At 48.3% G+C, this 15807-nt stretch overlaps 1 protein-coding gene across 2 annotated transcripts in view; it reads right to left on the bottom strand.

Moving 5' to 3' along the window:
* The window catches only part of TXNDC11 (thioredoxin domain containing 11), a 72995-nt gene extending 60897 nt beyond the window's left edge, over positions 1–12098 (bottom strand). Inside the window, exons 1-2 of one of the 2 annotated variants that reach the window (XM_070412969.1) lie at positions 11717–12098; positions 907–1123 (exon numbers count right to left, since the gene is read on the bottom strand). In XM_070412969.1, the coding sequence (XP_070269070.1) occupies positions 907–1123; positions 11717–11973 (474 nt within the window). In that variant the 5' untranslated portion in view covers positions 11974–12098. Of the gene's footprint in view, positions 1–906; positions 1124–11716 lie in introns of those variants that run through there. The other variant, XM_070412970.1, reaches the window with a different exon arrangement.
* Positions 12099–15807: the final 3709 nt, after the last annotated feature.

The raw sequence follows: 15807 nt of genomic DNA, 5'->3' as shown, positions 1-15807 counted from the left end.
GTGTCAACTGAGGGCAAAAAGTACTTTGTTTGGTTTAAAACTTTACCAAGAGCTGTTCATTGTTTAGAAAAATCAAATCACCGAGTGCAATGCCCCCATGGTATCTAAGTCCAACACATACCTTTATCAATCTACATTTGTAACTGTTCCATCCACAGTAACTCTACATAAAGGTACAAGGACCTATTTTGCCAAAGCATTTACAAACTGAAATACATATGATTTAATTATACATTACTTTGCTCCCTTCTACCTTTAAGTTATAAATGGTGCATTAGAGGAACTATTTTGAAATTTTATGTGTAGGAAGGTTGTCTTATCTATGAATTCATTTTCAAGGCATAAAAAGGAATAAATATAAAATACTTGTTTTATAAAAAGCAATTGGGATCCACCTGGTTGAAAACCACTGTCACAGATAACTCAAATATTTGCCTATATATCACTCTTATCTATCATAAAGGTTGCATTCATTTATTAAATATCTGTTAAATACAGTTCTGGTCCAAGTATGGGTATTTAAAAAGTCAGTCGGCTACACTGTAGTCATGATGCATAAATTTCTCCTAAATAAAATACCTAACTAGCAAATATCAAAGAGATAATCAACTAGGACTTTCAGTTCCCCACCTACTTCAGCATGAAAACTAAATAGCATGGCACCTGGGAATGAGCACTGGCTTAGTCACAGGATGCAGAATCTGTTCCCCATCCTGCTGCTAACCAATTAGGATCATCACAATCAGAAATCTTTTGTTTCTTTATACAAGGCTTTAGAATTTTAAAAGTGCTCCTAGTATTCACCTTGGCAAAATCAGCCAGCTAGTAAGATGTCTCTATAGGGGACCATCTGCTCTGCAGCAGAACTGACAGTCATTTGATTCTTAGGCCGAATGTCAGCATTACCTGGTCTGAAAGCTGACTCGCTGCTTGCTCAACTTCTGCCCTGGCAGCGATGGACTGTCCACACCATGGGGCGTAGAAGAACAGCAGCACCACCTCTGAGTGCCGGCGAACAACCTCTGCGTAGTCCAGTTGACCCTGGAAGAGGTCAAGAACCGGAGACCTCGAGGAGAAAAAGCTGACAGGTGGCTTTGCTGGTATTATCACATCTTTTGCTCGACTAAAAAAGAGCAAACACAAATAAGATCACTGAGTTTATTTTCTTCCAACAACAGCTTCATGTGGAAGGAGAATGAAACTTAAATATTCTGCGATAAGGCAATATGTGGCTGAGAAAATGAAAGACATGAAATATATGCTGGAAATTATTCTATAATATTGTCTTCCCACAGGTGGAGTGGGAGGGCAGTGGAGAGCAGAGAATAATGTCTTTGAGTAATCCACATTCTTGCCTCCACACCCAAGATTCATCTCATCTCTCCGCAGTCTTGTTCTCCACAGGAGCCACTGATGTCCAGGACTACAGAGCCACCAGGTAAGCTTGCTCAGAATTAAGGGGAGGGAGCACATGCGGCTACTGCTAATAAGATTTCTATAGGAGCCCTAGTTGGTTTGGCTCAGTAAATAGAGGTCGACCTGCGGACTGAAGGGTCCCGGGTTCGATTCCGGTCAAGGGCACGTACCTCAGTTGCGGGCTCGATCCCCAGCAGGGGGTGTGCAGGAGGCAGCCGATCAATGATTCTCTCTCATCATTGATGTTTCTATCTCCCTCTCCCTCTCCTTTCCTCTCTAAAATCAATAAAAATATTTTTTTAAAAGAACATTCCTTTAAAAAAAAAAATTTCTATAGGAAATGCTTACAATCAACTCAACTTTGAGAAAACTTAAAAGTGTATTAGCTGGAGTTGGCCTGCACTTATCCAGGACATTCAGGCAAAAGTAATAACCGAAAAGAAGGCAGAAAAGGATCAAGAAAAAGACAAAAACCAGAAGGTACAAATGAAAAACAAATAGCCAGAAGGTAGACTTAAACCCAACCATATCAACAATTACATTAAATATAAAAGGACTAAACCATCCAATTAAGAGGAAAAGATTGCCAGACTGGATAAAGAAGCTATCTAAAAGAGACACATTTTAAACATCAAGACATAAACAGGATGAAAATGTAAGGATGGGGGAAAAACAGTCCATCTAAATAGTAAGCGTAAGAAAGCTGAAGTAGCCCTAACTGGTTTGGCTCAGTGGATAGAGCTTCGGCCTGCGGACTGAAGGGTCCCAGGTTCGATTCCGGTCAAAGGCATGTACCTTGGTTGCAGGCACATCCCCAGTAGGAGGTGTGCAGGAGGCAACTGATCAATGTTTCTCTCCCATCAATGTTTCTAACTCTCTATCCCGCTCCCTTCCTCTCTGTAAAAAATCAATAAAAAAAATTTTTTTTTAAAAAGAAAGCTGGAGTAACTAATTAGGTGAAAGGATAAACAAACGGGGGTATACTCTTACAATTAAATGATATGTACTATATATAACTGGATGAGTCTCAAAATAATGATAATGAATGAAAGAAGTCAGACACTAAAGAATACATATAGGCTAGGCAAAAGTAGCTTTACAGTTGTGACTACATCACTTTATTCTTATATTATTACTAGAGGCCCGGTGCACAAAAATTTGTGCACTCGGGGGTCCCTCAGCCCAGCCTGTGCTCTCTCGCAGTCTGGGACCCCTCGGGGGATGTCCACCTGTTGGCTTAGGCCTGCTCCCCGGGGGATTGTGCCTAAGCTGGCAGTGATACATCCCTTGGGGGATGTCCACTTGCCAGCGGGCCGAAGCTGCAGTTGAACATCCACAGAGCTGCTGAGGAGCCAGGAGAGGCTCCCACCATCGCCGCTGTGATGCCGTCAGCCTGGCTTGTGGCTGAGCAGAGCTCCCCCTGTGGGACTGCACTGACTACCAGGGGGCAGCTCCTGCATTGAGCATCTGCCCCCTGGTGGTCAGTGTGTGTCATAGTGACCAGTCATTCCCAGTCGTTCTGCTGTTAGGGTCAATTTGCACATTACTGCCCTAACGGGTTTGGCTCAGTGGATAGAGCGTCAGCCTGCAGACTGAAGGGTCCCAGGTTCGATTCTCGTCAAGGGCATGTACTCTGGTTGCGTACACATCCCCAGTAGGGGGTGTGGAGGAGGCAGCTGATCGAAGTTTCGCTCTCATCGATGTTTCTAACTCTCTATCCCTCTCCCTTCCTCCCTGTAAAAAATCAATAAAATATATTTGGAAAAAAAAATTGCATGTGCTCATTACCCTATTATTATATCGGATAGAAGCCTGGTGCACGGGTGGGAGCCAGCTGGTTTGCCCTGAAGGGTGTCCTGGATCAGGGTGGGTAGGGGACCCCCAGCTCCCTACGATCGCCCACGTCGCCCCTGCTCACGATCGCTGGCTCTGCCCATGCTCAGGCCTAACACCTCTGGCCAAGGCATTAGGCCTGGGCAAGGGACCCCCAGGACCCCACCATCACCTACTCGGCCCCTGCTCCCTGGCGATTGACAGCTCCGCCCTAATGCCTCTCACCCAGGCATTAGGCCTGGGCAGGGGACCCACAGCTCTCCAAGGGACCTCCTGCTCCACCCCTTCTCAGGCCTAACGCCTGTGGCCAAGGCATTAGGCCTGGACAGGGGACCCCAAGCTCCAACCATCAGCAACTCTGCCCCTGCTCCCCATGATCGCTGGCACCACTCCTGCCCAGGCCTAATGCCTCTGGCCGAGGCATTAGGCCCGGGCAGCGGGGACCCGCAGCTGCAGCTGCCCCTGCCCGGGCCTAACACCTCTGGCCAAAGCGTTAGGCCCGGGCGGGGGACCCCCCCAGCTGTAGCCGCCCCCCGATCGTGGGCTTAGGCCCGGGCAGTGGGGACCCCCAGCTGCAGCCGCCCCCCGATGGTGGGCTCCGCCCCTGCCCCCCCAGCTGCAGCCGCCCCCCGATCGTGGGCTCTGCCCCTGCCTGGGCCTAACGCCTCTGGCCGAGGCGTTAGGCCCGGGCAGCGGCGACCGGCAGCTGCAGCCACCCCGCGATCGCGGGCTCCGCCCCTGCCCAGCTCCCATCGCTGGCTCCACCCCTACTTCCCACTATCACTGGCCAGTGCGGCAAAGGCGCAGGATTTTCCGATCATGGCTGGGGGGCAGGGCACAGGCGGCCCTGGGGGCTGCCTGTGCCCTGCCCCCCGGCTCTTAGCTCCCCCCTGGGTTTCTGATCACTGTCAGTGCCAGGGGGCTTCTTCCGTGCTTTCCCTTTTGCCTCCCTGCATTGTGCCTACATATGCAAATTAACCGCCATCTTTGTTGGCAGTTAACTGCCATCTTGGCTGGTGATTACTTTGCATATCTCTCTAATTAGCCAATGGGAAGGGTAGCGGTCGTACGCTAACTACCATGTTTCTCTTTTATTAGATTAGACTAGAGGCCCGGTGCACAAAAATTTGTGCACTCGGGGGGGTGGGGAGGGGGGTCCCCCAGCCCGGCCTGTGCTCTCTCGCAGTCTGGGACCCCTCAGGAGATAACGACCTGCTGGCTTAGGCCTGCTCCCGGGTGGCAGAGGGCAGGCCCAATCCCTACATGCAGCCCCTGGTTGGGCTCAGAGCAGGGCCAATTGGGGAGTAGGGTGCCGCCCCGTCATGCACAGAGCAGGGCGGATCAGGAGGTTGCGATGCCACCCTCAGTCACGCTCAGGGTAGGGCCAATTGGGGGGTTTGGGCACCGCCCCCTGTCACACTCAAGGCAGGGTCGATGGGGAGGTTGCGGCGCCACCCCTGTCACGCACAGAGCAGGGCCCATCAGGGGGTTTGGGGCTCCGTACCCTGTCACACACAGAGCAGGGTCGATCAGGGGGTTGGGGAGCTCCCCCCTGTCACGCACAGAGTAGGGCCGATTGGGGGGTTGGGGCACCGCCCTGTCACACACAGAGCAGGGCGGATCAGGGGGTTGGGGCGCTGCACCCTGTCACACTCAGGGCAGGGCCAATGGGGAGGTTATGGCTCTACCCTGTCACACACAGAGCAAGGCCCATGGAGGGGGGTTGGGGCGCTGCATCCTGTCAAACACAGAGCTGCAGGGCAATCAGGGGATTGGGGAGCTCCCCCCTATCAGGCACAGAGCAGGGCTGATCAGGGGGTTGGGGCGCCTTCCCTTGTCATGAACAGAGCAGGGCAGATAGGGAGGTTGTGGCCCCGCCCCCTGTCACTCACAGAGACGCAGGGTGATCAGGGGGATTGGGCGCTGCCCCCTGTCATGCTGATCTCGGTGCCGGGAGCCTCGCTGCTCCGCTGATCCCGGTGCCGGGAGGCATATTACCCTTTTACTATATAGGGTAGAGGCCTGGTGCACAGGTGGGGGCTGGCTGGTTTGCCCTGAAGGGTGTCCTGGATCAGGGTGGGGGTCCCCACTGGGGTGCCTGGCCAGTCTGGTGAGGGGCTGAGGGCTGTTTTCCGGAAGCGGGTGACTGAAGCTCCCAACCGCTCCTTGTTTTCTTTTTTTTTTTTTTTTATTCTGGGCCAGCTTTAGCTCTGAGGCCTCGGCTGCTGAAAACATGGATACAATGTTGCGATCTGGATGGCTTTCAGTCCGGCTGGTTTCTGGGGTTTTGTTTAGCTTCTTATTTGCAACGTAGTATATAGTTGCTTAGAGTTGCAGTTGAGAGGTCGGCAAGTGAGGAGGGGAACGTTGGAGTCCGCAGTCACTGGAGCAAGCAAGCCTCATGTTCGCTTCAAGCTGCCTGGCTGCCGGCCACCATCTTGGCTGACAGTTAATTTGCATAAGGATATGCTGATTAGCCAATGGGAAGGGTAGCGGTCATACGCCAATTACCATGTTTCTCTTTTATTAGTGTAGATGATTATACTAGAGGCCTGGTGCACAAAATTCATGCACGGGGGGGTAGGGGGGTCTCTTAGCCCGGCCTGCACCCTCTCCAATCCGAGACCCCTCGGGGGATGTCTGACTGCCTCTCACAATCCGGGACCGCTGGCTCCTAACTGCTCACCTGCCTGCCTGCCTGATCGCCCCTAATTGCTCCCCTACCAGCCTGATCGCCCCTAACCGCCTCTGCCTCACCCTGCACCCAGGACCCAGGATTCCCTCCTTTGGCCAGTCACAGGCACTGAGACCCATGCTTTCCTCCCTCTGGCTGGCCACAGGCACCAAGGACCTGGGCCGGCTTCGCCTAGGCCGGGTGAAGCCGCAGGGGACCGTGGGCAGGCGGCTTCACCGGGGCCGCAACCACAGGCGCCCTGGACCTGGGGCACGTGGCTTGTCCTTCTCCCGGGCCGCAGGCGCCCCGGACCGTGGGGCATGTGGCTTGTCCCTCTCCTGGGCCGCAGGCGCAGGCATAGCCGCTGGCACCCTGGATCGTGGGGCGGGTGGCTTGTCCTTCTCCCAGGCCGCAGCCTGTCTGGTCCCCATTCCTCTCTCACGAGCTCATTTGTGCCTGGCTGGCCCCCATTCCTCTCTCATGAGCTCATTTGTGCCTGGCTGGTCCCCATTCCTCTCTCCCCAGTGTTGAATGTCTGAGCCATTACCACATGACAGCGTGAGGGCGTGATGACCATTTGCATATTAGCTCTTTATTATATAGGATTACTTTCCATGCAAACAAATATAAACCTACTTTTGCCCGCCCTGTATAATATGAATGCGTTTATATGAAATCCCAAAACAGGCAAAGCTAATCTATACTGAAATAATCAGCATCAGTGGTTATCTAGAGTAGGGAGTGGGGTAGAAACTAACTGCAGAAGGGTGCTGAGGAAATTTTCTCTCAGCTCCCTATTGGTTGCCTGCATAGCTCTCACCACACTCTGTTACTTATTTTACCTTTTTATTATCTACTCTACAAGATAGATCATTAACTCCATAAGGGCAAGGGCACTATCTTTTACACTGTTAGATCCTCATTGTTTAGTAGCTGCTGTTACTATGAAGTTCAGTAACTTGTGAAATGAACAAACCTCCTCTACTTACCTCACCTGAACATATGTGAAAGGAAATAAAGCATAAATCCATACAGACATATATTATTAAGAACAGTCTGAAAGAATCAAAGTGTCAGAAGGCCCATTTGCATTACTAGGGATCATTCCAAGGGACACCTAACTGCGCTCTAACTTTACAGGTGTGCAAATGAATTTGATAATCTGATTTCTCAGAAAATAGTCAAGTACAATCAGTCCTCTGTATCTCTGGGTTCCACATCCACAGATTTAATCAATCTTGGATCAAAAATACTCTTTTTTAAAAATATTACATTGTTGCTGATGTTTACTACATAGTTAGGCCTACCATGGTTGTGTCTGTACTGAACATGTACATACTTTTTCTCTTATCGGTATTTACTTAACAATACAGTATAACAACTATTTACATAGCATTTACATCGTATTAGGTATTATAAGTAATCTAGAGTTACTTAAAGTATATGGAAGAATGTAGGTAGGTTATATGCAAATACCACACCACTTTACATAAAGGATTTGAGAATCCAAGGACTTGGGTACCCGAAGGGGGTCCTGGAATCAAGCCCCTGCACATACCAAGGGAAGACTGTAGTAAGAAGGAGGAATGTGAAGGAAGGTGCTGACAAGTCTGAGATATGCAGCAGATGCAAAAAAGAAACATATCTTCACCCAAGACCTAGAACTAAGCTACTCTAAGAGCCTTGGGTCATTTAGTATGAGGGAAAGAGTCCCACATTCTCCTTTGCATCTAAAAGGTGTTAACTTCCTAAATTAAGCAGACAGTTTTAAATATGTCACTTAACTATTTTAACCAAAAATTATTAACATCATAAATGTGTTAAAAGTTAGAGCAAATCTATTTATTAACTCAAACTAACATTTTAACCTTGCAATCAGGGAGCTTGTCTATGTAAAATATCTTCATAACCTGAAAAATTCAGTCACAAAATACAGTCAAACCTCAATTCTCGAACATCTCCCATCTCGAACAATTTGCTTCTCAACCTGACAATCCTTTCATGCTGATAGCTATATGATGTCACAAGGCTCTCAGGCAACAAACAAAGGAGAGAATGTGTGAGTACGAGTCAGTTTACTACTGTTAAAATCTCAGAATACTGTGCTGTGAATATTTTCATGGGTATTTTTTTGCTTTTGTTGCTGCTTATTATTAAATTTTCATTTTTTTTTTTGCCCTAACTGGCTTGGCTCAGTGGATAGAGCGTCGGCCTGTGGACTGAAGGGTCCCAGGTTCGATTCCAGTCAAGGGCATGTACCTTGGTTGCAGGGCACATCCCCAGCAGGGGGTGTGCAGGAGGCAGCAGATCGATGGTTCTCTCTCATCGATGTTTCTAATTCTCTATCCCTCTCCCTTCCTCTCTGTAAAAAATCAATAAAAATTTTTTTAAAAAAAGGCTAAGCAACCATCCGATCGTCTGACCATCCAGTACCTATGATGCGCACTGACCACTAGGGGGCAGACACTCAACACAGGAGCTGCCGAGCTGCTGTGACTTGGCAGCGGCAGTTCTTGGGTGATGCACCCTGGAACCAGAGAGGAGGGAGCCGATTCCTTATGGGGCTGCACTGGGGCACTGTAGGCCCCAAATTTGGTTTACTGCACACTTGCATTTGCGTTCTACACACTGTACGACAGCAACTCCGCAGAGTGCCCTCTCACACCAGGGACCCCTTGGAAGATGTTGGAGAGCCAGTTTCAGCCAATTCCCATAGGCCAGGCCGAGGGACCCACTTGCTGGAGGGACCCTAATCACTCCAAAGATGCCCTTCAAGCCAGCAGAGGAGGGACGGCAGGAGGTTGGCTCCAGGGTGTGTCCAGCCCATCTTGCCCAGTCCCGCCCCACTGGCCACCTTCTAATTAATTTCCTTTCAATGTGCATGAATCCACACACCAGGTCACTATTATATATATGAAAGGTTAAAACAGGGAGTCATTTGGGGGTCTGAAACAGATTAGTTCAATTTACATTGTTTCTAATGAGAAAAAATGACTCAATTTTTGAACAGCCTTCTGAGTTTCCACTGTAATTCAATAAAATGTTCATTGAGCAAACCTTATTGTGCTGCAGGCACTGGACTAGATACCAAAGTGAGCAAAGATATGTTCTCCAGGGGCTTATTTTTCTCAGAGAGGAAGGCAAGCAAACAACCAAATATGTAAACAACAAACAATAAAAACACAAAATGATCACTGCTATATGGGAAATTTTTTTACTAGTAAATGTGGTTATCTTTTTAAGCTGGGATCTGAATGACAAGAAGACAGCATGCAGAGTCATAAAAAGCGCTGTGATGCAAGAGTGACACATTTTCAAGAATTCCAAAATTCTGCTCTTTGGAGGTATTATTTTTCTACTATTTTAGTTGCATGTTAAGTGTTAAATAACATAATCTGAGGGAAAATGTATGTCTATGATGGCCAAGCAAAGGATAATTATCAACGTAGTACTGCTGCTTTGCATGTTCAGAGTAAACACACCAGATAAGCCACGTGGCACATCAAAAAACAAGCATTAACCAGGGAACAGAGACATATGCTTCTGCTCCATCAGACACATTCACAAGTTTCCATTTAACTCTTAAATTTGCTAAACATTTTTTGAGAAACTATACATAGATCAAAGATTTCTTGCAGCTTTCAAGTCTAAGTCTCAGGTACAAAAAACTCAAGACTTGATTGCAAACAAGAAGACCTGTTGCAACTCCTGATTATATATAAGAAATAAATAAATATATACACACACAATATTTTCCTCCAAATCAGGGTAAAAGGAAAGTGAGCAGAAGGAAGTCATAGAGATTCAATGCATAGAACGACACACAGGACAGAGATTAAATGCCCAGAAATATAGAATTATTAGTTGTGTTTCAACCCCAAATCAACCTCTCTTATGTTATCTGGTTTGAACTCAGCTAAGCAACAGACACTGAAGAGGGTTCTCCCTTATTTCAGGTCTGGAGCTATTAACAAAAATTAAATTTAAAAAATTTTACTCTTCATTAGGCCTCTGTCTTCATTAACACAAAAATCTTAAAAGTAAAATAGAAAAAGAGGGCCAGAAATGTGCAGGTCAGTTGTACAGCGAAAAAATAGTATCATGACACCATTCAATCAAATAGGGCTCTAAAAAAAAATCAATCTGAGTCTATTAAAAGCCTGTCACATCTGCCAGTGGCACAGCAAGGAGCTGGACAGACAAGCTGTGGCTCTCTCTCCTAGCTGAAGCAGGCAGGGATCTTGTTCTGTCTGCTCTAGTAACTGGATTTACACTCTTCCTTCTTCCTGAAATTTGAAAGGACTTTCCTACCTAGCAAGTCATTATTTCTATAGACAGATAAACTAATGTCACTAAGTTCCCCAGCCTTAGAGGGGGGAAATACCTCTCTTGCCAATTTGAACCCATATGCCACCTTGCAATTATTCTACCTTGTAAAATATTTTGCACATTTTCCTTGATGAAGGAAGTTATTGATAAAGAGCAAGGTTAAGAGCCTAGAACCTGACAATAAAGGATTAATAGGTGGATATGATTTGGGGCAAGTTTTTGTAACATGACCAAGGCTCAAGTCCTTTATCTATAAATTAGGACAAGAAAGAGCAGATCCAGACTTTACTGAGAATTGATATTTAAATGATCCACACTAGGCCCTCAGATTCTGCAGTATATTAACATTAATAAATGCATTCTTGTAAGCTGTGGTTATCAAGCAGGCACTTTTGTTCCCCGGGGGGAACATTTGGTAATGTCTGGAGACATTTTTCGGTGTCACATCTGCACAAGTCGGGGATGCTAAACATCCGACAATGAACAGGATGGCCCTGCACTTAACACATTCAATAACAATGCTCCAAGCTGAACTCTTCCTCTTGGCCAATATGCCACTCGGTGGCAACACAGACGTAAACTGAAGTCCCAAGAGATAACACTGTGTGGGAGGCCCACACTGCTCCTGAAATTTAAAGTCAACGTTGTATTTGTGGTCATTCCTCAAAGAGAGGCACATCCACTCTCATCTTCCCTGCTCAGGCCTCTCCTAGTTCCAGGCACACACCCGGCTCGTCCAGCTTCCGGGCTTTCGCACTTGTTCCCGCTACGTGGGACACTCTTCTGGCCCCAGATCGTCCCCTGCTGGCCCCTTCCCCTTCTTGTGCAAGCGTCCTGTGTGGTTTCCTTAGGAAAGAAAGCCTTTCTGCCCCACCCTCGCTGCTCCCACGCTCCCGACAGCACTGACAGACACCCTTTAAAATGAAGCGTACGTGTTGCCTGCCTGTCCCACCCTCCCAAGTAGGAGCTTTTATTTTATCTTCACCGCTCACGTGGACGAGGGCTCCACCGTAGGTGCGGATAACTAATCGTTAGGTCAATGACTGCCTGAATTTTCAAAGGGGTCTAGGGACGCCAATGGTTGTGCATTACTACATTCGAAGCAGAAAGGACACAAATTAAGCGATGAGTGAGGGCCCTACGGTTCAGGCAGAAGTGACAGGTGAACCCCCAAGAAACCCCCACTGAGCACCTCGGAACCTGGCCCACCTCCGTCGGCACAAAATGGGATGAAGGGGCGCCGCCGGGCGGCACCCGAAAACCTCGCCAAATGGCTGGGTGGCCGGCCAGAGCGAGGGGAAGGTGGCCGGCAAAGCCGCAGGCTGGGGGAGGCAGGGAGGGGAGTCAGGTCCGACTTCACGCCGCGGGAGCCGCTACCACCCACGACCTGGCCACGCGCCGCCGGTCCGGCCGGTCGGCCGAGAAGGCGCCGGGCCGGTGCCCCGGGGGTGCGGGCCGCCTCACCTGCAGGTGAACTTGAGGGTGAAGAGCAGCGCGCAGCCGAGCGCCACGGCCCCGCAGAGCAGCTCCGGTCGCCGGCGCGCCATGAGGAAGGCGCCGCGCAGTCGGCGACGGAGCCGGTCCGCCGAGGACGCTCCAGCCGGGGCCGGGGCCGGGCTGAGGGAGCCGGAGCCCGCTGGGCCGGCGCCGCCACCCTCCTCCTCGGCGTCGTCGCTGCTGCTGCTGCCGCCGCCGCTGCCGCGGCCTCCGCATTCCGACATTACATGCTCCCCGTCGCCAGCTTTATACCGCCGCCGCCGCCGCCCAGGGCCCAAGGGCCCGGCCCGGGCCGTCGCTCCCCAATCCCGCAACTCGTAGTGCCCGCTAACCGTGACCCTCCACGTCAGCCCAGCCGCCGCTGCGGCTCCCGCCCCCGAGCAGAAGGCCCCGCCCTCCGCCCTCGGAGTCTGCGCGGACGCGGTCACCGCCCGAAGCCCCGCCCCCGGAAGGCCTCGCCCCTCGACCTTGGAACCGGCGCCGATTTCCCCGCTCCGCCCACACGTTCTGAAGCCCCGCCTCTACCCCGCGGGCCCCGCCCTCCGTCCACAGAGCCTGCGCAGGCGCTGGGCCGAGCGCCTGGCCCCGCCTGCTCCGAGGTCCGCCCTGTGCCCACAAACGGAAACTTTGTACCCGGAGCGTCCCTGCCTGGCGCACTGGGTTTTAAGAGCCATGATGGTAACAGAACACGTGCCCACTCGTCTCACTACGGTCCCCGGAGGAAGTAGGTGCCGTCTATGATGTCCGCTTGTTAGGAAAACACGTGCGGAGGCGAGAAGTGTCCAAGAACACCGGAGTGAGGCGGGAACCACCCGTCCCTCGGCCTCGGTTTGCACGCCTGTAAAATGGGGTAATAGCAGTAACTCGCTCTCGGGGTTGTTTTGAGAATTAAATGAGGTAACTCATGGAAATGCCAGTCAACCTACCCGTCATTTTGCTATTTTCTATATCTCACATTTTTTTTATCCTTTTTTTCTTTTGTATTAAGTGAATATTTTCTAGTATACCATTAATTCCTTTAATGATTTTAAACTTTTTTGTTATAAGGGAAGGTTGCTCTAGGGATTACAGTATACATTTTTTCGGAATTTCGGAATGATTACTGCAGATTTATACTAAAGTTAGTAAGATAGAAACTGCTCCAATGTAGCTCCATTCCCTCCTCTCTTTTTTGTTACTATTACTCTTTTAGTCTGTTATGTTGCAAACCCAATAATACAGTGTTATATTGTTTTATATAACCTTGTTTAAAAAAGTGAAAATACATATTTGTAGTTTTTTAATTTATATTAACCTTATTTGCCATTTCTAGCTCTCTTTTCTTTATGTAGATTTGAGTTACATTGCTAATGAAAACAAATGTGGTAAGAAGTCACCAGTTCCCATTCACAGTAGGTTGCTATTACAACCTACCCTATCCTTTCATCAGACATCTGTTCTTTGCACAGGCTTTTATAAGGTTCAAAGTACTTTTGCTGCCTGTAGGTTATCTCCTGAGACCCACAAAGCTTGTAGGGTGGCGTCTTACAGGCCAGGAAACCACCCTGGATTAATAAAAGTATGGTCCTTTCCTCTTCTCTTTCTAGACATCTGGCTGCTACTCTGGCACTAGAATGTTCTGAAACAATGATAAATTCATTTCAGAATACAGCAGGTTGTCAGGGTCAGGCTATACTGCTCTTCAGGGCTAGGTTAGCCCTAACCTGTCCACATCAACCAGAAGATGAGCTTTTGTAGCCATTTTTTATACACTGATCAAGTGGTGGATTAGCATAGGAGGCAAGAAGAATATTTGAGTTTTTATTACATACTAGAGGCCCGATGCACGAAATCCATGCAAGAGTAGGCCTTCCTTCCCCCCAGCTGCTGGCACTGGCTTCCATCTGGCACCCAGGACCCGGGCTTCCCTTGCAGGCCCGGCTTCATTTGGAAGGACATCTGGAAGGATGTCCAGTCTAATTAGCATATTGCGCTCTTATTATTATAGATTTTTTTAAAACACACTTTGACAACTGTTAGCAGAGAGCCCTCAACATTCATTTCCACTTAGTTCCAAAGTTCCAGGGAACTGCATCCATTGAGAAACGGAAGAACACATTTCCCAAGCAGTTAGTACAGGTTTCAACATATCCCACATATTAATCCTTTCTTAGAACCAGAGAGAAATAAGGCTCATTATTTTTTAAAAGCTTCTAAGCATTGACTTAACAAACGGGATGTAAAAACAAGATACAGGTTGGCAGATAATAAAGAGGGAAGCCCATACTCCCTAAGCCTGGGTATTCTGGACAATGGTATTCTCTCCAGTGTTTCTTGGCGTCTTTGTATCAAGACCCCAAAATTAGCTTTCCAGAAATTGGCATTTATCCTTTGTAGCTAATACAATAAGTCAACTAAGGAGTGTTTGAAACCTGCACTACCAGGGGAAGTGTTCTCCTTTAGTTTCCCAATTGATGCAGGTCCCTGTTGGAGGACTCTGCAAACAGTCCTCAAAGAGCAGACAGCCCAGGGAAGGTGAGGGTGGTGGAAAGAGGTAAACACCTCTGTCACAGAGGACTGGGCACAGGAAGGAGTCCTCCTGAGAGCAAGGACCCACTTGCAACCTCCCACATGCCTCTCTAGAGCAGCTTATAGCAGCCAACAAAACCTGTACATGGATATTCATATTCACAAGAGCCCAAAACAGGGAAACAACTCAAATGTATGTCAACAGAGGAATGGATAAGATGTGTATATGAGTAAAATGGAGTATTATTCGGTAATTAAAAGGAATGAAGTATCCATAACCTGCGACAATATGGACGAACCTTGAAAACATTATGCTCACTGAAAGCCCGTCACACAAGGTCACACTGTGTATCATTTCCCTTATATGAAATGTCCAGAACAGGCAGATCCATACAGACAGAAAGCAGATTGGTGGTTGCCTAGGACTTGAGAAGGAAGGCAAGGGGGAAAATTGGGTTGTGGGTTGTTTTCTAAGGAATGAAAATATTCTAAAAACTCAGTGTGATCATTGTAGCACAACACTTAACAACACTCTGCTAAACACTGCTTCTCTCATCTATTTACTGAAAACCACTGGATTGTACTTTAAAATGGTGAAGTTTTTGTTGTGACTTGTATCTCATTTTCTTAAATGTTGAAAAAAATTTCATCCTGTGGAGATAAACATATCCAAGTAGACATGCCAGTGGTTACAGTTTCCCCTACTATTAGTATCGGACTTTTGCTCTTTCATACTCTCCCCACCCCACCCCCATCACACCACTCTGTCCTCCTCCAGAATTACCCCTTTGGTTCTAGGATGGGGTGTGACTTTACCTGGAATATTTCATTAGCTTCCTAATGCTGAAACCAAGGCTGTGGCCGGGGTGGGGGGTGGGGGGGTGGGGGGGGGGGGAGGGTGTTCTTAGTACAAACTAGAGCAAGTCATTGGCTCATTTAGGTGGAAATGGAATTTACTGAAAGGATGGTTGAGAGCAAGAGAATCAATTGCAAGAAGGATGAAAGCCAAGATACAGAAAATGCAGATTCCCAAGGATAAGACAAACAACTTTTTAGTCTGTAAACTGAATCAAAGCAGCAGGGAAGACTTTTTAACATTTACTGTTGTCCCTGGAAAGAGAGGACAAAAGTAGATTGGGAGAAAGTGCGGAGAAAAAATTTCATGAAGACCGTCAAACTAGGAAGACCTAGCAGAGCAGTAAATTGCCAGCCTATTCACAGTGTCACTCCTAACAGATTATTTGGCAAATAAAATGCATTCCTAATGCACCTGCCAAATAAAACTGGTCCCGCTGCCTTCTCACACACAAGGGAAAAACCAGTCTTTCCTACAACCTTCAAGGAGTCACGGGGGCTTGCTTATCACTGCAGTGCCGATTGTGCTAAACTCTGCTTCCCTCATCTTACTACTTGGCAGCTGTGCCCTGCCCTCCACCCTGGCTGGACTCACAAGAAGAAACATCTGTTTCCCCCAAACCCCACTCATTCAAGGTCATGGTGAAGAAGTGAGTTTGTCTGAAGGTTTGAAGGGTTGGTATATCACAGCCTGG

This window comes from Myotis yumanensis, unplaced genomic scaffold (assembly GCF_028538775.1).
Source record: "Myotis yumanensis isolate MYYU_CA2020_CCGP unplaced genomic scaffold, mMyoYum1.0.hap1 SCAF_4, whole genome shotgun sequence".
Lineage (NCBI taxonomy): Eukaryota > Metazoa > Chordata > Mammalia > Chiroptera > Vespertilionidae > Myotis > Myotis yumanensis.
This window is presented reverse-complemented; position numbering and strand designations above follow the sequence as displayed.